General features: G+C 39.0%; 1 protein-coding gene across 2 annotated transcripts in view; it reads left to right on the forward strand.

Moving 5' to 3' along the window:
- The first annotated feature begins 11627 nt into the window (after positions 1-11627).
- The window catches only part of RAB18 (RAB18, member RAS oncogene family), a 36918-nt gene continuing 23874 nt past the window's right edge, over positions 11628-24671 (forward strand). Inside the window, exons 1-2 of one of the 2 annotated variants that reach the window (XM_033209708.1) lie at positions 11628-11955; positions 17474-17529. In XM_033209708.1, the coding sequence (XP_033065599.1) occupies positions 11888-11955; positions 17474-17529 (124 nt within the window). In that variant the 5' untranslated portion in view covers positions 11628-11887. The remainder of the gene's footprint in view (positions 11956-17473; positions 17530-24671) is intronic. The other variant, XM_033209709.1, reaches the window with a different exon arrangement.

Raw genomic sequence — 24671 nt, forward strand, 5'->3', positions numbered from 1 at the left:
TGCATAGAATGTGTGATAATCGAATCAGGATATTTCAGGTGTCCATCACTTTGAATAATTATCATTTCTATATTTTGAGAACATTTCAAATTGTCTCTTCTAGCTATTTTGAAATATATCATACGTTGTTAACTATACTCACCCTACTCCACTATCAATCATTAGACCTTATTCCTTCTATTTAAATGTATGTTTGTTCCACTAACCAATCTGTGTTCATTCCCTTACTCCCAGCACATAGCCTTCCCTGCCTCTGGTATCTATCATTCTACTCTCCCTCCTTGGGATCAACTTTTTTAGCTCCCACATATGGGTGAGAACATTTGATATTTGTCTTTCTGTGCCTGGTGTATTTCACTTAACATGATGACCTCCAGTTCCATCCATGCTGCTGAAAATGACAGGATTTCATTCTTTTTTATAGCTGGTAGTATTCTATTGTGTACATGTCCATGTTTCTTTATTCATTTATCTGTCAATGGACATTTAATTTGATTCTGTATCTTTGCTATTGTGAATAGTGCTGCAGTAAATACAAGAGTGAAAGCATCCCTTTGATATACTGATTTCTTTTCCTTTGAATAAATACCCAGTAGTGGGATTGCAGGAGCATAAAGAAGTTCGATTTTTAGTTTTTCCACTCAAAACTCTGATATCTGACAAAAAAAAATTCACTAAAGGTACAGGTTAAAAAATCAACATATACAAATCAGTAGCATTTCTACATACCAATTATGAACTAAGAAAGCAATCAAGAAAACAATCTCATTTCCAATAGCTACAGAATAAAATAAAACAAAATAAAACAAAATACTTAGGAATAAATTTAACCAAGGAAGTGAAAGAGCTCTAAAGACAAACTGCAAAACACTGATGACGGAAATTTGAGAGGACACAGACAAGACATCCCATGCTCATGGGATCCGTCTTGAGTTGATTTTTGTATATGGTGAGAGATGGGTCCAGTTTCATTCCTCTGCATATGGATATACAATTTTCCTAGCACCATTTACTGAAGAGGATGTCTTTTCCATAATGTATGTTTATTTTATTTTATTTTATTTTATTCTGTAGCAATCTACAGATTCAATGCATTCCCTATCAAAATACCAATATCATTTTTCACAGAAATAAAAAAAATCTTAAAGTTCATGTCAAGCCAAAAAAGAGCCTGAATAATCAAAACTTTCTTGAGCAAAAAGAACAAAGCTAAAAGCACACTACCTGACTTCAAAATATATTATAAGGTTATAGTAACCAAAACAGCATGGTATTGGTATAAAAACAGACAGACCAGTGGAACAAAATGGAGAACCCAGAAATAAATCCATGTATTTACAGCCAAACTGAATTTTAACATAAGTGCCAAGAACATACATTTATTGAAAAGACAACATTTTCAATAAATAGTGTTAGGAAAATTGTATATCCATAGCAGAGGAATGAAACTGGACCCATCTCTCACTATATACATAAATCAACTCAAGATGAATTAAAGACTAATGCAAGACCCAAAACTATGAAGCTACTAGAAGAAAACATGGGAGAAATAATGCAGGACACTGGTGTAGGGAAAGATATTATGGCTAAGACCTCAAAAGCACAGGCAAAAAACCAAAAATAAACAAATAGGATGATATTAAACTAAAAAGTTTCTGCACAGCAAAGGAAACAATCAACAGAGTGAAGAGACAACCTGTTGAATGAAAGAAAATATTCACAAACTACTCATCCCATGAGGGACTAATACCCAGAATGTACAAGGAACTCAGATAACTCAATAGTAAAAAATCAAATAAGCAAGTGAGAAAAAGACATGAATGGTATTTCTCAAAAGCAGGCATACAAATGACCAACAGGTACATGAAAAAATGCTCAACATCACAAATCATTAGGGAAATGTAAGTCAAAACCACAATGAGATATTATCTTACCCCAGTTAAATGGCTATTATTAAGACACACACACACACACAAAACAAAACAAAACAAACAAACAAATAAAAAACCAGCGACAACAAAACCCAGAGATACTGGCAAGGATGTGGAGGAAAGAGAAACTAGCAAGGATGTGGTGAAGAAAAGGGAACTCTTATTGTTGGTGGGAACATAAATTAGCACAGCCACTTTATGGACACAGATATTGTCCATGAAAACACTATCGAGATTTCTTAGGCTACTTCTTTTGTGTAAGGATTTAAGCAGAGGAAACTTCATTATCATATGGATTGAAGGTTGGACTGAAGGTTGCTGTTATGTCTCTCGCGATTTCTCTGAAGGTCAGGTAACAACTTAGTTTAGGTTTGGTGACATGAAACTGTAGCATGGATGACTCCATTTTGATTTTTAGTCTGGTCTTTTGGGGCCTAGAGCAAGAGCTTAGTTCAAAAAAGTGACCTCCTACAGTTTTTATTTAACAGAAATTATTGCTAGGCGTGGTGGCAGATGCCTGTAGTCTCAGCTACCCTGGAGGCTGAGGCAGGAGGATTGCTTGGACCCAGGAGTTTGAGGCTGTAGTGTGCGGTAATCATGCCTGTGAATAGCTACTGCATTCCAGCCATAAAAACTGAATAGAAATTTAGAACTGAAAAACACAGTAATTGAAACTAAAAAAACCAAAACCAAAAACAAAAACAACTCACTGTATGGGCTTAATGGCAAAATAGAGATGTCAGAGGAAAGACCCAGTATATGTGAACAAAGTTCAATAGAAATGACCTAATCTGAGTAACAGAGAAAAAGATATGAAAACACCCACATGGACTCAGGGACCTGTGGGACAATAACAAAAGACTTAACCTTTATGTCACCGGAAAGAGAGAAGAAAAAGTGGTGCCAAAAAAACTATTTAAAAAATTGGCTAAAAATCCTGAAATCTGGCAGACAACATAAACCTATGGATTTAAGAAAATCAGCAAACCTTGAGTAGGATAAAACCAAGGAAACCCATTCCAAGACACATATAACCATGAACTAAAGACAAATAAAAAGTCTTGAAAGCCATCAGACACAAATAGCTCATTACTTATATAGAGAGAATGATGCAAATGACTGTGGAGTTCTCCTCAGAAACCACAGGGGCCAGAAAAAAGTGAGACAGTTTTCAAGTGATGAAAGAAAATAACTGTTAATTCGTAATTGTATGTCTGGTAAAAAATAATATGTTTCAGGAATAAAAGTGGAAGACATTCTTAGATTAAGTATACTTGGAAAACTATTAATTAAGGACAACCAACAGAAATGATAGGTATATAGGCATATATAATGGGCTATTATTTTTTCTTTAGTCCTTTAGTTTGAAAGCAAAAATTTTAATAATGTTGAAACTGCCTTTGCAAAATTATGACTGAGACAGTGAAACAGAGCTAATCTAACCTACTCTATCTTGGTTCTAACCTTTAAACTGTCCTTGTTACTTTCTGGGCATAGGCTGAACTAACTTTGGGGGAACTTAGTTTACAGTTTATAGTTTAAAACAAAGTCGATAACAGCCCTTTCCCAAAACAAACCTTCTTCTTGCCTAGGGACTACACTGCCTTTGTAGGACTAACCAATTAACCACAAGATTAGAAATTATGGTTTAGGAGTCATGCAGCTGGAGGCTGCAAGACTCTGACCCTCCCTAAACTGCTCCTAAGATCAGTGCTTGAGATATTTTGCAGACCCTGCACTTGTTGGATCAGCTGGTACCACCCAGATTGATACACCAATCGGCACTCCTGGCTCACTGGCTTCCCCCCACCCACTAAGTTGTCCTTAAAAACTCTGATCCCTGAGTGCTGCTTGGGAAGACTGATTTGATTAATAATAAAACTCTGGTCTCCTGCACAGCTGGCTCTGTGTGAATTACTCTTTCTCTCTTGCAATTCCCCTGTCTTGATAAATTGGATCTGTCTAGGCAGCAGGCAAGGTGAACCCACTGGGTGGTTACAATGTCTGGTGAGGATTTCAATGAATGTAGATGTAATGTACAAGACAGCCATAACAGAAGAGGGGGAAGTTACAGGAATCTATGAAATAAATGAAAATATATCATATTTAAATTTGTAGGATGCAGCTAAATCTGTGCTTAGTGGAAATTTTCTGCCATTAATACTTTGTTAGAAGAAGGATCTCAAATCAATAACCAAACTTCCTTATATAAAACTGGAGAAACAAGAACAAAAATCAAGCAGTAAGAAGGAAATAAGAAAGATAAGAATATCAATGAAATTGAAAACAGAAAAATGAGAAAAGTCAATAAAACTAAAAGTTGGTTCTTTGAAAAGATCAATAAATTGGATAAATCTCTAGCAAGAGTGACACACAGAAAAAGTGTAAAGTCCAAATTACCAATATCAGGAAAGAAATAGGGGAAATCACTACATACCCTGCATACTTTAAAAAGATAATAAACAACTTCCCTCACATAAATTTGACAGCTTAGTTGAACCGGAGTAATTTCTAAAAAACACAAACTCCCCAAACTGACCAAAATAAAATAGATAATTTAATAGTCCTGTGACTATCGTAAATCATTAATTCTCCGTTGAAAATTTTCTGAAAAAGAAATCTCCAGGCTCAAATAGTTTTGCTGGTAAATTCTACCAAACATATAAAGAAGGAATAAAACCAATTCCATGCAACTTCTAAAGAAATTAAATCAATAACAAATAACCTTCCAAAAAATAAAGCACCAGACCCAGATGCTTTCACTGGTAAATTTTACAAACACTTAAGGAAGAGTTAAGTTTGAATTTAGGTCAATTTTCCAAAATCTCTTTTAGAAAATAGTGAAGAAAAGACTTCCCAACCAATTTTATGAGGTCAGCATAAAATACCAAAATTAGACAATAGACAGTAGGCCCGGAGCAGTGACTCACCTCTGTAATCCCAGCACTTTGGGAGGCTGAGGTAAGTGGACCACAAGGTCAGGAGATCGAGACCATCCTGGCTAACACGATGAAACCCCGTCTCTACTAAAAATACAAAAAAAAAAAAAAAATTAGCCAGGCGTGGTGGCGGGTACCTGCAGTCCCAGCTACTCAGGAAGCTGAGGTGGGAGAATGGCGTGAACCCAGGAGTCAGAGCTTGCAGTGAGCCGAGATGGTGCCACTGCACTCCAGCTTGGGCAATAGAGCGAGACTCTGTCTCAAAAAAAAAAAAAAAAAAAAATCCTTCCCGATCAGAGTGTTATATTTGTTATAATTTATGGAGCTACACTGACACATCATTATCACCCAAAGACCACAGTATATATTAGGGCTTACTCTTGCTGTTGTACATTTTATGGGTTGGAATAAATGTATATGGTATGTATCCACTATTATAGTATTATGGAAAGTAGTTTCACCGACCTAAAAAAATCCTTTATTCTACGCCTATTCATCCCTTCCTCCCTACTAACTTCTACCAACCACTGATCTTTTTACTGTGTCTATAGCTGTATCTTTTCCAGAATGTAATATAGTTGGGATTATATAATACGCAGACTTTTCAGATTGGCTTCTTTCACTGAGTAACATGTATTTAAGTTTCCTCCATGTCTTTTCATGACTTGTTAGTTCATTTCTTTTCCATGCTGAATAATATTCCATTCTCTGGCTCAAACACAGTTAATGTATCCATTTTCCTACTGAAGGATATCTTGGTTGCTTCCAAGTTTTGGCAATTGTGAATAAAACTGTTACAAACATATGAGGGCAGGTTTTTGTGTGGACATAAATTTTTAACTTCTTTGGGTAAATACCAAGGAGCACATTTGCTGAATTGCATGGTAAGAGTCTGTATATGTAGTAGTATAAGGAACCATCAAACTGACTTCCAAAGTTGCTGTGCCATTTTGCATTTCCACCAGCAATGAATCAGAGTTCCTGTTGCTCCATATCCTACTCAGCATGTGGCGTTGTTAGTGTTCTGGATGTTGGCCATCCTAATAGGTGTGTAGTGGTATCTCATTGTTTTCCTAATTTTTATTTCCCTGATGACATATGATTTAGAGCATCTTTTCATAAACGTATTTGCCATCTGTGCATCTTTTTTGGTGAGGTATCTCGTAAGGTCTTTGGTACAGTTTTTGGTTAGATTGTTAGTTTTCATATTATTGAGTTTTAAGGTTTCTTTGTACTTTTTGGATAGCAGTCTTTTGGCAGAGGCATCTTTTACAAATATTTTCTCCCAGTGTGTAGCTTGTCTTCTGATTCTTTTAACATTGTCTTTCTCAGAGAAAATTTTTAAAGTTTTAATTATGTCCAGCTTATCAGTTTCTTTCACGGATCATGAAACGTCTACAGTGTTGTATCTAAAAAGTCATTGCCATACTCAAGGTTATCTAGATATTCTCCTATGATATCTTCTAGGAGCTTTATAGTTCTGTGTCACACATTAGGTCCGTAATCCATTTTGAGTTAGTTTTTGTGAAAAGTGTAAGGTCTGTTTCTAGATGCATTTTTTCACATGTGACTCTCCAGTTTTTCCAGCACCATTTGTTGAGAAGATTATTTCCTATCCATTGTATCGCCTTTGCCCCCTTGTCAAAGATCAGTTAACTATTTATGTGGATCCCAGGCTTTTATCATATCGACTCTGCCATCTTTTCCTCCTGCTCATGCTATCATGGGTTGATGTCTCTTGCCCACAAAGCCTTTTAAAGTTGCATAATCATAGCTGGGCATGGTGGCATGCACCTACAGTCCCAGCTCCTGGGGAGGCTAAGGCGGGAGGATCCTTTGTGCCTAGGAATTCGAGGCTGCAGTGCTTTATGATCATACCTGTGAAGAGCCACTGCACCCCAGCCTGGGAACATAGCGAGAAACTGCCTCTTCAAAACGTTTCATCAGCCAGGCACAGTGGCTCATGCCTGTAATCCCAGCACTTTGGGAGGATGAGGTGGGCAGATCATGAGGTCAGGAGATCGAGACCATCCTGGCTAACGTGATGAAACCCCGTCTCTACTAAAAATACAAAAAATTAGCCGGGCGTGGTAGTGGATGCCCTTAGTCCCAGCTACTCGGGAGGCTGAGGCAGGGGAATGGCGTGAACCTGGGAGGCGGAGCTTGCAGTAAGCTGAGATCGCGCCACTGCACTCCAGCCTGGGCGACAGAGCGAGACTGTCTCAAAAAAAAAAAAAAGTTTCATCATCATTGTTGATGGTAACTTTCCTGAAAACACTGTTTGTGCCGAAGATACTGTCTCTTAATTCTTCCAAGGAAGTGAGCTTTGGGTGCTTAGGTCAATGAGTAAATGAATGAGAATGGTTAGTCAGGGTCCCAGCATGAAACAAAATCTAACTCAGATGTCTCAAGAGAGTATAGAGTAAAACCAAAAGACTGTTTACAGCAGCATGGTCAGGTTAGGGCCACCAGGAAGAGAGGAACCCAGAGATTAACTTCGGTAGGTAGCCTTTTCCACCCTAGATCTGAGGAAGCAAAGGCAGAAAATAGTGTTACCATAGCCCACTGAGTGCTGGGGTCAGGGTGGGGAGTAACATAAGAGGAACATGTAATATAGACCCAGGAGGTCAGAAACTCCTCATCGACTCTCAATTTTATTAGGAAAACAGCATCATTTGTAGGTTGCAAGTTTAAAGTTTTTACTACATCCTATAGAGCAGCAGTGTTACCTGACAGAATATTATCTCCCTGCTGGCACCTTAAGTGAGTGGGCATTGGACCATCCCATTGTCTATCATAGTAGCTGCTTCCTGAGGTGGGGTCTGGTGATAACACCAGTGAAATCCAAGGGCATGCCTGAACCCACAGCCATACTTCTGCTATAAAATAAGTTCCTTGGTAGAAGGTGATATTATACAGATTGTAACAGAGAAGGTTGGAAAAGGGTCTGGGGTCAAATGGAAAAAACAGTGCAATGACCTTCTTCTCAGCCCCAGCTATCCTATCCCATGGACCCTCAGACAGCACTGCTTGTGTCAGCCTGCAAGCCTAAAGCAGCTACTCCAGCTTTTGACCCTGACCCTTCTAATCATAGGGCTAAAACCCCACCCAAGTGGTCAAAATGACATTTCAGCTGCCTCTTCCACAGACTTTACTTCTAACCCCTCTCTCTAATCCCCAAGTCTTCACCCAAATAATTAAACAATGAAATGAACTCCTCTTTAAACCAGGTGTAGTGGAATGTGCCTGAAGTCCCAACCACTTGGGTGGCTAAGAAAAGAGGATCTTCTGAGCCCAGGAGTTTAGAGTCCAGCCTGGGAAACATAGTGAGACCCTATCTCTAACAACAACAACAACAACAAAAGGTAAACTCTTCCATGACTGCATACCAAAGCTCCTGTGCATACCAACCGAGGCAAGGAGAAGCAGTACCTGGAGAGGGTGAGGGTAGTTTTGGAACCTCAGCTCAGCCAGGGACAATGGAGCTGGGGGCGGAGGTGGCAATGCTGTATGACTTCTCTCACTAAACTCCTAAACTGCAGCCACAGACGCCTGTTACACTTGGACCCAAGCAGTCCTACATAAGCCATGAGTCACAGTGCTCACGTTGGTACCTGTTCACAGAATGTGAGTTCTCCAAGCAGCATTTCTCTTCTCTTCATTACTGATGCAATTACTGACTAAGGGTGGAGAAAAGTCAATGGCCTGAATCTGTTTTTACCTGTCATCTGTTGTCTATCTCTGGGGCTGCCCTCTGTAGGGATGTTACTGACAGCAACATGTGATGGACCTTCTCCATCACATCTCCAAGTGGTATCACCATTTCAATTTCTTCCTACGTACTAGGCTTGCTCATTGCTCATCCCAAACTTCAGGTCTTAAGAATATTGCCATAGACATTCCTTTATGAAGTGGTCATGTATTTGGAGTATGGTAAAAATAATTAATACTAGACGATGGATCCACAGGGGAAAGGGCAGTCAGGTATGTCTGAAACCTAAGAAAAGATTTGGCTGTGTTTTCCAGGGATATAAGGATAATACTATATAGAACAGAACACCTAGGCCAAATTGTTGGTTAGGAATGCCATCTCCTTGGTTCGTTTTTTAGTGTCTTGCTATCTGCCCTGAATCTTGGAACCACTGCTCTAAAAGAGTTCTGAAAAATTTTGCCTTCAAGGTTCACCTTTACATAAAATTCACTATGGCTGAAACGAAGCTCATATTCCTTCTTGTTTCTATCTTGGGTTTTCTCTTGGATTGGTAGTGCTGAGGCTTGAAACATTTGGAGAAAGGTTTGATGTTTTTCTTTCCCTTTTTTTTCCCTCTCCTTCACTAAGCATGGGACAATTATTCCTTGTGTCTTTTACATACATCTCTTTATTGCCAGCCCCCATGTAGGGATGTCTTGGCAGTTGTGTATGTTGGCCTGAACCTCAGGAGAAAAATCTCAGCCAGAGATATAAATTTGGGGATGAAGAAGCCAAGAAGGCAACCGGGGACAGTGTAAGTAGAGCAAGAAGATAAAACCAGGCTAAAATCCTAAAGACAAAATTGTTTAAAAAATGAGCAAGAAGATCACAGAAAGAAAAACAAACTGAATAATAGCCAAGAGGTGGTGCATGCCTGTAATTCCAGTAATTCAGGAGGCCGAGGCAGGGGGATTGCTTGAGCCCAGCAGTTTGAGACCCGCAACATAGCAAGATACCATAACTAAAAATCTTTTTAAAAAATTAGTTAGGCATGGTGATGCATGCCTGCCGTTCCAGCTACTCAAAGGCTGAGATAGGAGGATTACTTCTTGAGCCCAGAAGTTAGAGACCACCTGGGCAGCATAGCACTATCCCATCTCTTAAAAAAAAAAAGAAAAGTAAAAGAAAGAGAGAAAATAGCCAAGAGATAGAGGAAATCCAAGAGAAAATGATATTGCCAAAGTCTGTCAACAGTATTACAGGTTGCAAGAGATCGCCCTGGATTTATTGATGAAGTTTTTGTTTTTGTATTTATCTTGGTGTGAATAGTACCATGCAATGGTTCTCAAACTTTTTGGTTGTACAGATTATTGTATATCTTACAAACTATTGAGGACCTGAAAGAGCTTTTGATTATAAGAATCCCAAAGAGATTACATCTCTTATTTATCCTACTAGAAATTAAAACTGAGAAAATTTTAAACATGTTAATTTACATAAAAACAATAATAAACCTATTACCAGTTAATAGAAATATTTATGGAAATAACTAAAATAAAAAAATTGAGAACAGTGGCAATGTTTTACATTTTAGGAAATCCCTTTAATATCTGGCTTAGTATAATAGAAAACCATTAAGTTCACATATCTTGTTTTGCCTTCAATCTGTTTTGCTATTACATGTTATTAGTATATAGCCTCGGGAAAACTCCATTATATTATCATTAGAGAATGTGCATAAAAATATTAACTATGAAAATAGTTTGATCTTGCAACCCCCCTGAAAGGTTTTCAGGAATTTCTAGGGATCTGGGGACCCCACGGCAGGAGAGCTTGACAATACTGTGAACCTCATAAATAAGGTCTTTGTGTCGTAATGAAAAGTAAGCTAGATAGACTTGACTGAAGTTTCAAGGGCTATTTGATGAGAAGGGGAGGCTGTTTCATTGACATTATTCTCTAAGGTTAGGAATGGACTCTACAATATTCATTCGATTAATTCATTCAAGATACATTTATTTAGCACACATTATGTGCCAGGAAGTACTCTAGATACTGAAGACATACCAGTAGACAAAATAAAAAATCCTTGCCTTCATGAGACTTCTAATAAAGTAGTAAAATATATGGTGTATCAGAGAGTGGTTAAGTCCTATGCAGAAAAACAATGTAAAGAGGTCTAGAGAATGCTGGAGGGATTTGCATATTTCAGTAGAATGGACAGGGAAGGCCTCTTTAAGAATGCAACAGTTGAGCAAAGACCTGAGGGAGGTGAAGCCATTTGGATATCTTTGGAAAGGGCTTTTCCAGCTATTTAACAAATTACTTTCTTAACATTTGAAATTTTATTTATATGTAGTCTTTAATCAAATATCTATTGTATATGACATTAGCTGCAGGTACAAGGAAATCAGACAAGAGAACTGAGGTTTATTGAGCACCTGCCATGTACCAAGCACTGTGCTAAGTATTATGAATGAGGTTTGGTGTCTTCACTAAGATTTACAACTTAATGCAGGAGGCAAGGTGTAGACATACACTTCCTGCAGTGTGGGTGTAGCAGTTCTTATGAGGAGGAAGAGATGGCTTGAAGTTGCACCGCCAGAAGTAATGCCACTTGACCTACCTGAAGTCTAGGCCTCCATTTCAAGATGCATTAGGGTGTGGAGGGTGCTCTCCACTCTAACAGAGGGGAAGCCAGCAGGTTAATACCTGATCACACCTTTTATAGAGCGCTTTGGTTAACAATATGTCTTCACAAGTTAACTCATTTAACCTTAATAACAATAAGAAGCAGATGTTCTAAGAAGTGTTACTGTGTCTCTCAGAGATGGAGAAAGGCTCAGAATGCCGGGTAGTATGACAGGCAGTTATAAGGTAGAGGTGGACCTAAATTTAAGATAATCTGCTTCAAGCACAGTGCTTTACCCACCGCAGTGCAGCTGTTATGAGCAGCTGCTGAAATAAAATAGCTTGATATTCTCCTGACTCAGTCCTCCCACTGACTCGACAGGAGGGTTAGGTTGAGGCTGGGGCGGAGCTAGACCTCACGTAGAAGCCAACGAAGTCACACACAGCTCTCCTCACCTGCGCTTGCGCAGGGGAGGAACACGCAGTCCGGAAAAACGCCGGGGATTCTGGGTTGCGCAGCCGTGGAGCTACCTCAAGGCGGAACTGGGGCGTCCAGGGCTTCGGCAGCCTGAACACCCGGTGTGAAAGGAAGGTGGCAGCCGTGGAGCGATGCGCATGCGCAGCAGCTCACTCTGCTGAAGGGCTGAGAGGCGCACCGGGGCGGCCAGCTGGGGTCGGAGCGGAGCGGGGTCAGGATGGACGAGGACGTGCTAACCACCCTGAAGATCCTCATCATCGGCGAGAGTGGGGTGGGCAAGTCCAGGTGAGGCGGGCGTGCGGGTCGTGACGAGGGTGACTGGGCTCTTTTCTGTCCCGGTGGCTGCTGTCTCCTGGGCCGCGACGGGAACTGTAAACTGCGGCGGCGGGCTCGGGCCGGGTCCACTTGCGCCCTCCTCGGCCTCTGGGCCGCGCTGTCCCGCGGCTTCTGCTCCCCTCTCCCCACCCGCGCCTGCCAGGTTCCCGGCCTCTGCCAGGCCCAAGTTCTCTGGGTCGCTCTCCCTCCTGTGGCGCCGAGAAAACACCATTCCAAGGGCCGCCGCTCCGCCGGCCGGTTTGCTGCGCGGAGCTCAGGGCGTGGCGGGCTGGTTTGGGCCCGAATCTGGCCGAGGGGCGCCTTGCCTCGAGCTCTTCGGGGTTCAGGTTGCCTGTCACCCCGAGACCCGGGAGACATAACTTTCCCACTTGATGAGGGTTTCTGTGGGGCCTTCTCTAAATACATAATGTCCTCGGGAAGTTTCGTGACGCCTTAGGTCCCATTCCTGGCCTGTTCGGGCGCAGCTTAATGTCGCTTCTTTTACTTTTTTATTAGTCGGCTGTGAAAGTACTCCTGGATCTTGTGACTGCTGGAAAATTTCGCTTTAGTGTAAGGTCCGAGTGCTTCAGCCGTGGGTCACCTTTGAAAATAAAATGTAATTGTTATTTCTCATTTTGCCACATCCTATGGAGACAGAAGATAAGTGTTGTCTTTTCATTTTTGACTTTTTTCCTTGGGGAAAATAATATTGACAGTGGAGTTGAGTATAAGGTAAGACATGGATCTAAGTGGATGTTGCTAGAGGGTTGTGGTTTCATCCAGGTCTTGGAACAGAGTTTTCCAGGTGATGTCATTCTTGCCATCTGATGATGAGTAGGTTATGTTCAAGGCCGTCCTGATCCTTAAAGCACATTTACACTCCGGGGGCTGTAATCAGTTTCATATTTTAGCTATACTTTCTGATACACATATCTTTCAAATGATTTTTTATATTTCATAAATTGAAGTAGCCTTCATTCTACAAGCTAGAATGAAAGCTCTCCTCAAATAACTTGTAAAAGTCACTTCGTAAAGTCTTACTTTTTAAAAGCTTCTTCAGAATGTGAAAACTTATGTAATATATTCTGATATTATTATTTATTTATTTATTTATTTATTTATTTATTGAGACGGAGTCTCGCTCTATTGCCAGGCTGGAGTGCAGTGGCGCGATCTCGGGTCACTGCAGCCTCTGCCTCCCGGGTTCAAGCGATTCTCCTGCTTCAGCCTCCCGAGTAGCTGGGACTACAGGCGGGCACCATTATGCCTAGCTAACTTTTGTACTTTTCGTAGAGATGGATTTTCACCATGTTGGCCAGGCTATGGTCTCAATCTTGACCTCGTGATCCACCCACGTCGGCCTCCCAAAGTGCTGGGATTACCGGCGTGAGCCACCAGTTTGACAACACGTTTTCATAGTGTTCCTCATGTAATGTACTCTGTGTCTACCGGAATGAAGGATTTGCACATACCAAGGAATAGAATAATGAAATACTATGAATTAGCAAACCAGCATGATTTGTCGGTGTGTGTGTAAAAGGGATGAGTAAAATTATTTACATGATCATCTGTTATTGCACATACATATTTGAGGGTTAAAAAGTTAATGTAAACATTGTCTTAATAGAAATTTCATAGCCTTGTGATCTTTCTTTTTCTTTTCTTTTTTCCTTGAGACATGTTTCTCATTTAAGTTCAGTCATATAAAATTAGTTTTTGAAGTCAAGAATGGTTGATTGTCATTTCATGTAGTTCAACCCAATACATGGTCTGTTAGCACTTTTTCTAAATGTATTGCATGGATGACAAGTTAGGGTGTGTTAAAATTTTCTGGAAGGTTAACTGGAGTATATAAACAAAACGCCTCTGCTCTACCAGCTGTTTTTTTGAGACAGGGTCTTCTTCTGTCACCCAGACTGGAGTGCGGTGGCATGATCATAGCTCACTGCAGTCTCAATCTCCTGGGCTCAAGTGATCCTCCCACCTCAGCCTCTCAGCCTTCTGAGTAGCTGGACTATAGGCACAAGTCACCATGCCTGACTAGTGTTTTTTATTTTTTATAGAGAAGAGGACTCACTGTGTTGCCCAGGCTGGTCTCGAATTCCTGAGCTCAACAGATTCTCCTGCCTTGACCTCCCAAAGTGCTAGGAACATAGGCATGAGCCACCACAACCGGCCCTACTTCTAAAATTTTTTTCATAGATGGGATTTTCCTATGTTGCCCAGGCTGGTCTCAAGCACACGGGCTCAAGCCAATCTGCTGCCTCATACTCCTAAATTGCTGGGATTACAGACAAGAGCCGTGACACCCAACCAAGGTTCTCCTTGTAGAGTAAGGCCTGTTAAGTGGATTTATAAGTCTCCCTAGTTCATGTCACCGAAACACATTTACCATGGGCCTAATCTGTTTTAAACTTTTGCCTCAATATGTGGCAATGGATTATCAACTGCTGGCAGCAAGATTTTGACACTTTGTTTCTTTTGTGAAAGGATTACATATAGTGAGAAAGTTGTCTTATTTGTCTAGCTAGATATACATTATTTGCCTATGTGATATGCTATGGAAAGCAATCTTGAACACTTATGTTTCTGGATAAGATGAGAATAAATGACTCCACTAAAATAGAAGTCTATGCCTTTTAAAGTGAATTAGCACAAAAACGTTTGTCGTGGATATGATCTTAAAGGATTGTTTTAACCAAGTTGGTTTCTATTTCATTACAGAGCTGGAGCTAGTGGAAGTGAGATAGCACTTGTGTTGTTGGGGGAAAACAAAGGATATGTTTAATCCGAATTAGTGGATTACTTTCTAGTGTATTTCATAGTGTGAGAGGCTAAAGGGTATGTGATAGTAGTCAGGAGATCATGATTATGAAACTGGGGCTGCCACTTGTGTGACCTTGTGTGTGATACTTGAATGCTGTAGGCCTTCATTTCAAAAGTGAGGGGATTGGAATAGAAACCTCTCAGACCCTAAATGTATAAGACTAGGATTCTGTGGCTAGGCCTGGTGAGGTAAAGAGTAGCAGAATGTATCAAGAACTGAAAGGGATTAGAGAGACCTATTATCTAAATTGCTGTCCCTCCTATGCCCCTTGCCTTCACATTTTTTTTTTTTTTTTTTGGTGAATTTCATTTGTAAATTTAAAAAATGCAGATTAGTCGTAATCACACTGTTTATTATAAATTTGGTCGCATCTAAGTGCCGTGGTGATAGTTACTCCTTCCATCTCTACTTCTGCATGGAAAACATTTTGCTCCTTTAACTTTGAAAATATGAGGGTGTAACTATACAATACTATAAGAATGGTGCTTCTGCCAGGTGCAGTGGCTCATTCTGTAATCCTAGCTACTCAGGAGGCTGAGACAGGAGGATCTCTTGAGGCCAGGAGTTCGAGACCAGCTTGGGCAACATAACGAGACCATGCCTCTAAAAAAATAAAAATAAAAAAATTAGCCAGCCGTGGTGATGCACACCTGTCGTGCCAGTTACTTGGGGGTCTAAGGTGGGAGGATTAGTGAGCTGCAGTTGTGCTACTGCATTCCAGCCTGGGTGACAGAGTGAGACCCTATCTCTAAAAAAAAAAAAAAAAAAGGTGGTTCTTAATTATTTTGAGATTGTTAGTTCCTTTCAATATCTAATAGAGAAATGAACTCTCTTCCCCTTTCAAAGTCTGATAGAGAAATGGACTCTCTGCCTAGAAAAAGACATACATAGAATTTAGAATACTTTTTGGGCTACCAGGGTACCCCGTCTAAGATCTGATGTGTACCCAGAGCCTGTATTAAAATTTGTTGCTTCACACCGTGCCACCAATTCCCTGCCTCTCCTGATAAAGTACTGTTAATAACAAAGGCCTTTTAAGGATTAGCAATTATGAGAGAAAAACCTCTGACTTTGTGTCTGCACATTGCCATATGTTCAGTAAATAGTACCCAATATCATAATTATTGTATTATTATGATATTATTACAACTAGTCTACAAGGTAATGTTAACTTAAGTTTTTGTGGTAATATTTTGTGTGGTGACCACATGTAGATATTATGTATCTTTTCTTAAATTATGGTTAACTGAGTATGTTGGGAGAAAAGAAAAATTTTATAGGTAGTCTTTAAGAGTCTTACTAGTATTGTTACCTACGTTCCAAGTAAGTAAATATAGTCAAGATGTTAGGTGGATAAATCTAGAATTTGACTCTTCTGTTTTACTTTGATTTTGTGATGCTGGTTTTATGGTAAACAGAAGAAAACAAAACCAGTAAGGGAGACTTAACCCTTCAAATATAATTAATGACAGTGGGTTTGGAAACTACCAGGAGGCCATTATGTTTTGCAAAAACTCTATGGATAAAACATACCTCTACCAGCAATAATCACAACCTATAGAAAGAGTCATAAGATTTTTCTATAATTTAGATACCTGATGGCTGTTTCTTTGATTTTATTCATGCAAACAGGTCAATTAGGATAGTCTTATACTTCAGAAGTTAACATGAGGGAAGGTTGAATGACTTTAAAATCAAGGGCTTTAACAAAAGCTTAGATTTCATTTTTGAAGAGCTTCTAATAACTGGCACTTCTGCTTCATAGTAAGTAAAATAATTCTGGAAGATGTAAAATCTTAGAGTACCCTTCTAATCTGGCGTCCTTAGCTTTTTATCCCTTTTTATCCCTTGGCGTCTTTATCTTTTATCCCTCCTTTCTAGTTTCTTATCATTTCCTAGGTTTAGTCCTTCGTTCTCTCTTGCCATAACCTTGGCAGTTGTCTTCCGTTGATTTTCTTCTATTTTTTGTTAGTATTAACATTTTAAAACAAAGAGCAGTACTTGTCATAGCTTTCTTTAAAAGCCTCCAATAGCCTCCAGTTGCCTACTTGGTTTTATACACTCTTACCTAGTGTTTGCCCGAGTCTACCTACTCTGTCCTGTGATCTTTCTTTTCACCTCTCTTTTTACTATATCTTCTGTTAGGTAGTAGCCATACTGCGTGTTACAGAATGCTCGGCTTTGATATGTTTCTGGTTTTGCTGAATTCAGAGTGGATTACACAATCAGATTTTTAAAAGCTAGTTTGTTGCATTCTAAGGGACTTTAGTTTTTCCCTTTTCATCTATGTCAGTTAAAGCATGACATGCTGCTAGTATCATTTTCTCAGAAGGACATACCAGAACAGTTAAAAAACAACAACAACAACAAAAACCCCCACCTTTTGTACTTGGGAGATTGTGTAGGAGACCATGGGGAATATATTTAATAGTAAACTACTTTGCTCTTGGGATTTTTAAATTGCCTTTCTAGTAATTTAATTTTTCTGTGTATACCTGCTCTAGTTAATAATTTAATTTTTCTGTGTATACCTGCTCTAAGAGCAGGCCTACATCATTTATTATCTGCATCTAATAATGTGTGACCAAATAGTCATGAACACATTTATCATATGATGAGAAAATTCAAGTTCCCAACCTGTCTTTTTAATATCTCTTTCAGCCTGCTCTTGAGGTTCACAGATGATACATTTGATCCAGAACTTGCAGCAACAATAGGTAAGCCTGTGTTAAAAAATTCTATAGAAATGGCTAGTGTTTTCTTGCCTTTGGCCTGTTTAATCTAAATCTGTCTACTTTCCTCTCGCCACCCCACTGCCTCCATGTCTGTTGAAATCTTATTTGTCCTTCAAGACTTATTTTGGTATCATTAAATCTCTGAAGCCTTTCTAGATCTTACCAAGAGAAAATAACTTCCTTATGTGTTGTCTCATGGCACTTTATTAAAACTGCTAATGTGATTATCGGTACACACATTTCTTTCCTATACTATGGATTGTCTTTTATTTTGTAATATATAACAGTTATATTTGAATACTTATTGTATGCCAGGGACTGCTACTAAGAGGAGGGGTTATAATATTGAATAACAAACTTGGTTTCCATCATCATGGACCTAACAGAATGTGTTAATTTTGTATGTTCAGCATTTGCTACAGTGTTTGACATGTATTCTTATCTTCACATATGTATTGATACTAGTTATTAAGGATTGTTAGGAGCAATGATACTTAAATGCCTTTTAAGGATAAAATTTAGATCGCCTAAAAGTGGTTAGTCACACTAACTTATGAGAATATATGAGAAGATAGAGGTAAGTATTTTGGTATCATGTGTTTAGACTGGAGACAACGTAAAGGGATGAAGAGACCACTTGGAATAGTTGAAAGGTAGCTGAGGTGAGTCAGAGCTAATAGTCTTGGTTGGCTTTGCCTTGAATTATGTGTAATCTTGATGAAGTCACTTGACTTACTAACTTCATCTGTAAATTGGGAGGATTTGGGGAGAGAGAATACTTTTTTTTTCAGCTTTTAAAATTTCATGATCTGATGAGGAGAATATAGTAAAGATGATCCTAGCATTATTGTCAGGGAAAATAAAGAGTTTTTCTTAACTGCCTTTATTTGTTTTCATTTATTGTGTGTCTATTTTTAAAATTTTATTGTGAAACAATTTCAGACTCACAGATTTGTAAAAATAGCACAAATAATTCATGTGTATCCTATTAAATTACTCCAAATGTTAATGTTTGTCACATTTGCTTTATCATTCTCTCTCTACATACACACAGTATTCTTTTTTAAAAAAATGAATTGAGTAGTTTGTAGACATGATGTCTTCAATGTCTGCATACTTTAATGTGTATTTCTTAAATGAACATAGATACATTTTATTGTCTATTCACAGATTTTATCAGTTGTTCCATTAATGTCTCATATACCAAAAGACAAATAATTGTTTTGGGTCCAGGATCATACGTTGAATTTAGTTATTTCTCTTTAGCCTCTTTTATTTCATTTAATTAATGAATTAATTTATTTTTGAGACAGAGTCTTGCTCTGTCGCTCAGGCTGGAGTGCAGTGGCACCATCTCAGCTCAGTGCAACCTCCACTTTCCAGGTTCCAGTGATCCTCCTGCCTCAGCCACCCGAGTAGCTGGGACTAAGGCTCATGCCACCATGCCTGGCTAATTTTTTTTTGTATTTTTGGTAGAGACAGGGTTTGCCATGTTGGCCAGGCTGGTCTCGAGCTCCTGACCTCAAGTGATCTACCCATCTCAGCCTCCCAAAGTACTGTGATTACAGGTTTGAGCCACCGTGTTGAGCCTCTTTAGCCTCTTTTAATCAACAATTCATCAGTCTTTATTTGCCTTTTCAGGGCCTTGACATTTTTGAAGAGTAAATAATTATTTTGTAGAATGTCTCTCAATTTGTGTATGTCCAGTGTGTCCTTACAGTTAGATTCAGATTATGCAGTTTTGGCAGGAATTCCACAGAAGTGTTTTTCAGAGCATAGTGTCAGGAGGCACATTGTGTCTATTTATCCCATTTACTAGTGTTGGGACTTTGGTTACTTAAGGTGATATATGCCAGCTTACTCCTCTGTGAAGTTATTATTTTTCCCTTCATAACTAATATATATATTTATTGTAGAGAGATACATTGAGACTATATAGGTATCCTCCTTCTTACACTTTTTGCCCTCTTGTTGTAGCATCCATTGATAATTCTTACCTGTGACAAGTGATAAGGACAGTAGATGATCTTGTCATTCCAACTGTGATTGTTATCAAATTGGGATTTTTAAAAAAATGCCATCACTCTGTCTACATATCTTGTTTGGAATTCTGTAAGTAAGAGCTTTTTTTTTTTTTTTTTTCTTTTTTTATGAGGCAGTGTCTCGCTGTGTTGCCCAGGCTGGCCTCAGACTCCTGGGCTCAAGCGATCCTCCTGCCTCAGCCTTCCAAGTAGGTGGAACTACAGCCATGCACCACCATGCCCAACTCAGGAGGAGCTCATGTTTGTTTGTTTCTTTTTCTTCGTATGAACTCATGGTGCCTGTAAATTTTCAATAAATTAGGCATTACTTAGCTTTTGCATGATATTAACATTTACAGATTTACTGTTATTTGTGTCATAGGAAAGGGAATCATTTAAAACACTAATTCAAAATCCATTGTAATTTGGCTTTATTATTATTATTTAATTAATTATTATTATTTTTTTTTTTGAGACAGAGTCTTGCTCTGTTGCCCAGGCTGGAATGAAGTGGCACAACCTTGACTCACTGTAGCCTCTACCTCTCTCTTCAAGTGATTCTGGTGCCTCACCCTCCTAAGTAGCCGAGACTACAGGCATGCACCACCACACCTGGCTAATTTTTGTATTTTTAGTAGAGATGGGTTTTGCTATGTTGGCCAGGCTGGTCTTGAACTCCTGGCCTCAAGTGATCCACCCACCTTGGGCCTCCCAAAGTGTTGAGATTATAGGTGTGAGCCACTGTGCCCAGACTGGTGTATTATTTACTCCTATAAAAATTACTTAGTAGTAAAACCTTATTTTGGTCAAAACCTGTCTAAGTACATATTGGTAATGGCTAGCCAGGAGGAGAACAGTAGCAACTGGCAGAAAAATAAACTTGCCTAAAGTTAAAATTTTACTGAAGGAATGAACATACATATAATATTAACTGTCTACATTACAAACTCAAATGGAATTTGGGGACTTGTAGCATGCCAAATCGTGGGTTGTCTTTATTACTAAAAAGGCTTTGTCTTCTGCAAAGACATATATTAAGATTATAGTATGCTGGTGAAAATATATATAATTTGTTCCTCAAATAGGCCCTGGATCTTGAATATGTTGAACAAAGTATCTTTTACATTGAAGCATCAGATTACTTTCTGCCTTAGGTAATAACATGTATATATATATGTATATATATGTATTTTTTGTTTTTGTTTTTTTTTGAGACGAGAGTCTCTCTGTGTTGCCCAGGCCGGAGTGCAGTGGTGCATGATCTCAGCTCACTGCAGTCTCCACCTCCCAGGTTCAAGTGATGTTCCTGCTTCAGCCTCCCAAGAAGCTGGGATTGCAGGCGCGTGCCACCATGCCTTGCTAATTTTTATATTTTTAGTAGAGATGGGTTTCAGTATATTGGCCAGGCTGGTCTTGAACTCCTGACCTCAAATGATGCACCTGCCTCAGCCTCCCAAAGTGCTAGGATTACAGGCGTGAGCCACCACGCCCAGCCCACACATGAGTTTTAAAAATAAAAACAATTACTTAATGACCTTGTGAAAATTAGTGTTTTATGGAAAATTGGTGTTTTACCCCACAGTAAAATAGTAGTAAGGAAAGTGTATTGTTACCTTTTAGTAACTTAGTGAGACACTTAAATTTCCGTCTTGTATAAAATACTCTTTTAAGATAATTGTTGGATTTGCGATTTGCAGATGGTACTATAAAGTTAGCATTTTTCTTTGTTGGCAATTAGCTAAAAACAACAAAGAGAGGAAAAAACTGACACACAAACCCAGCATTCCACTAAACTAGAAGACAGTTAAAAACCCCAAGCCACAAAATAGGTGGAATTGTTGCCAGGAGCAGTGGCGATCAGGCTGGCTGCATGTGGGAAGAAGTAGATAGAATGCCATGGCTGTGGAGCTCAGAGACAACAAGAAACATGAAACTGCAAGGCCCCCCTGAGGTATAAAACCTAAACCCCTTGTTTACAAAAGTGAAATGGGTTTCTTCGGCTCAAGGCAGGAGCTTTCCTGCACCTAGTTTGATTCTAAGAAGTCGGGGAAATGAAGCCAAACAGGGAGTCACATAAACAAACCATTTTTGCAGGAAGTAATATGTGTCTATCTCTACAGCAGTTGGGGAGGAGTTGACTGCATTGTGAAAAACCTACAGACTGCCTGCACTGGTTGTTGAGAAGTAAAACGCTAAACTGTCTCTTAGGTAAATCTCTGAATCACGAAAAGGTTGTCAGTTCAGAACTGGAGGCACTCTGGCCTTCTGCATGAACCTCCTACAAATAGCAGGTTCCGTACAACCAGCACTTCTTCAAAGATGAATAATCAAAAGGAATTCATTAAGCTTGACTGCCACAAATGTTTGGAAATCAGAAAGGAAGAAAGAAACAGAAAAACAAAGGACAAATGAAGAACAGTAACCTAAAATATTGCCATAAAGAAGATGAACATTGTGACCAAACATTTTGCCATGAGTTTAGAAAGCTTAATGAAGTATTTACTTCATTAGCAGCTCAAAGCAGTTGATATAAGAGGCCAGGGAAGAAATAGAGTGATTGCATGAGAAAATGCAAGGTAAGCTGATTGAGTAGAAAGAAAAATAAATGAAATTAGAAAATAAAACCTTTACTGAAATGAAGATGAAATGGAAAGGATCACATAGATAATAGAGAACTGTGGAAGACACAACAAGAGACAGAGTCTAGAAATGGAAAAAGCAGGTAGAATTTACCAAAATTAATGAAAATGTTAAAATGAATTAGAAAATGATAGATATGGAAATCAGAGAAGGAAATCCAACATACGCATATTGAGACTCAGAAGGAAACATACCGAAACACAAATATTTAAAAATGTAGTACAAGATAACATTTCTGACGTAAAAATAAACAGTCATACAAAATTGCAGGTTTTTTTTTTTTTTTTTGAGGCAGGGTCTTGTTCTGTTGCCAGGCTGGAATGCAGTGGCACAAACAGCTCACTCCAGCCTTGACCACCTGGGCTCAAGTGATCCATCTGAGCCTCCTGAACTGGAACTACAGGCACGTGCCACCATGCCCGGATGATTTTTGTATTTTTTTGGAGATGGGATCTCACCATGTTGCTTAGGCTGGTCTTGAACTCCTGGGTTCAAGCAGTCCTCCTACCTTGGCCTCCCGAAGTGCTGGGATTGCAGGTGTGAGCCACTGCTCTCAGCCTGCAAAAGTATCTTGACCAGTTTTTTTGTTTGTTTGCTTATTACATAGGAGTGTTTGATAAAAGATAGTATTGGGTTTCTTTTTCTGCTATGACAGGGTCACATGATGGTCCTTAATCAGGTACTTATCTAAGTAATTGGTAGCATAGATGGCATTGGTAAGCATGGAAATTAGATCCTGTAGAAATTACTTATACTAATTTTATATAATCTGATTAGGCACAATTCGCTTTACGTTGTTTTTTATTTTTTATTTACCTCGTTTTATGTAACTTTTGAATATAAAAAGGGTGCCTTAAAAAACTGTTTTCAAATAAAAACCTAGAAAATGAATGTAAAACCATTTTTCTACTTCAGACTGGCTCACACATATTTCTTAATCTATTTTAAGACTTATAATTGTTAAAATATGTGAAAATGTCTTTTGAGGGTTGGCATATTTCAACTACACTTAGACAAATTGTGGTTGTTATGGGTTGATGTTATTTCCTTAGTGAGCTTTCAAAAATACCTATGACTTCTGCTGGGCGCAGTGGCTCATGCCGATAATCCCAGCACTTTGTGAGGCCAAGGCAGGAGGATCACTTGAGCCTGGGAGGTCAAGGCTGCAGTGAGCTGTCATCGTACCACTGTATTCTAGCCTGGGTGATAGAGCAAGACCTGTCTCAAAAAAGAAAAAAAAGAAAAAATTTCATGACAAGCTTAAATAATATTGGAATTATCTGTTCTTTAAGGGTTACATTTTACCTGTTGAATCAATCTGATCCTCCTTCCTTCTTTACCATTCCAACCTCTTTAAGTTTTCTATTCTTAGAATAGTCTGGGAGTGTAACTGGGAAAGTATTCATTTTCTCTTAAGTTAGTTGCACATAGTATTATTTTAAGCTTTTCATTATCTGTGATTGTGGCTCTTCATTTCTAAAATTGTCTATTTTTGTTCGTCTCCTAAGGAATGTATCTATTTTATTGTTTTGAGGATTGCTTTAATTTTTTTCCCTTGTTCTTCCTGCTTTTCTTTTGGCATTTTTTTGGCTTGTTAACATAAATATTAAGTGCCCTTATTTTTAATCCTTATTCTTTGTTAAAGATGTTCTCTAGGAACCAATTCTGTGTTCCATAGGTTTTGGTATGGAGTATTTCTTTGTCATTGCTCTGGATACTTCGAATTTTCAGTTTTGTTTTCCCCTTTGAACATTTGAAATCTTTGGGCCAGGCACAGTGGCTCACGCCTGTACTCTCAGCACTTTGGGAGGCCGAGGCAGGTGGATCACTGAAGGTTAGGAGTTCGAGACCAGCCTGGTCAACATGGTGAAACCTCAGTCTCCCCTAAAAATATAAAAATTAGCCAGCCATGGTGGCAGGTGTGTGTAATCCCAGGTACCTGGGAGGCTGAGGCAGGAGAATCACTTGAACCCAGGAGGTGGAGGTTGCAGTGAGCCAAGATCGCACCACTGCACTCCAGCCTGGGTGACAGAGACTCCATCTCAAAAAGAAAAGAAAGAAAGAAAGAAAGAAATCTTTGATTTCTATACCTTAGTCTATATTCCTTAGGCTATACCTTAGTCAGAAGGCTGGGGCTAACTCCAGCCTCCCAACTTCTAATTTGGAATTCTTTTAATTATTTCACAGGATATCAACCACATATTTGACCTGAATGTCAAAGAATGCTAAATATAATTAAGAGGGAAGCAGTAAAATTTGGATCCACTTCTCATACTAATTCAGATTATCAGCTAGAGTTGAAAAAGAAGTAAGAAAAGGTTGAAAATAGATGACCCAGGCAAATGCAAAAATGCAAAAGTGATGTGGTAAAATAAAGCCTAAGTTAGGTAGAATTTAAGGTTAATGCACTGGACAGAATCAAGTGGATAGTATGTAATGTTGGCCCAGTAAATTAAGCGGCTA

This window comes from Trachypithecus francoisi, unplaced genomic scaffold (genome assembly GCF_009764315.1).
Source record: "Trachypithecus francoisi isolate TF-2019V2 unplaced genomic scaffold, Tfra_2.0 Lachesis_group9, whole genome shotgun sequence".
Lineage (NCBI taxonomy): Eukaryota > Metazoa > Chordata > Mammalia > Primates > Cercopithecidae > Trachypithecus > Trachypithecus francoisi.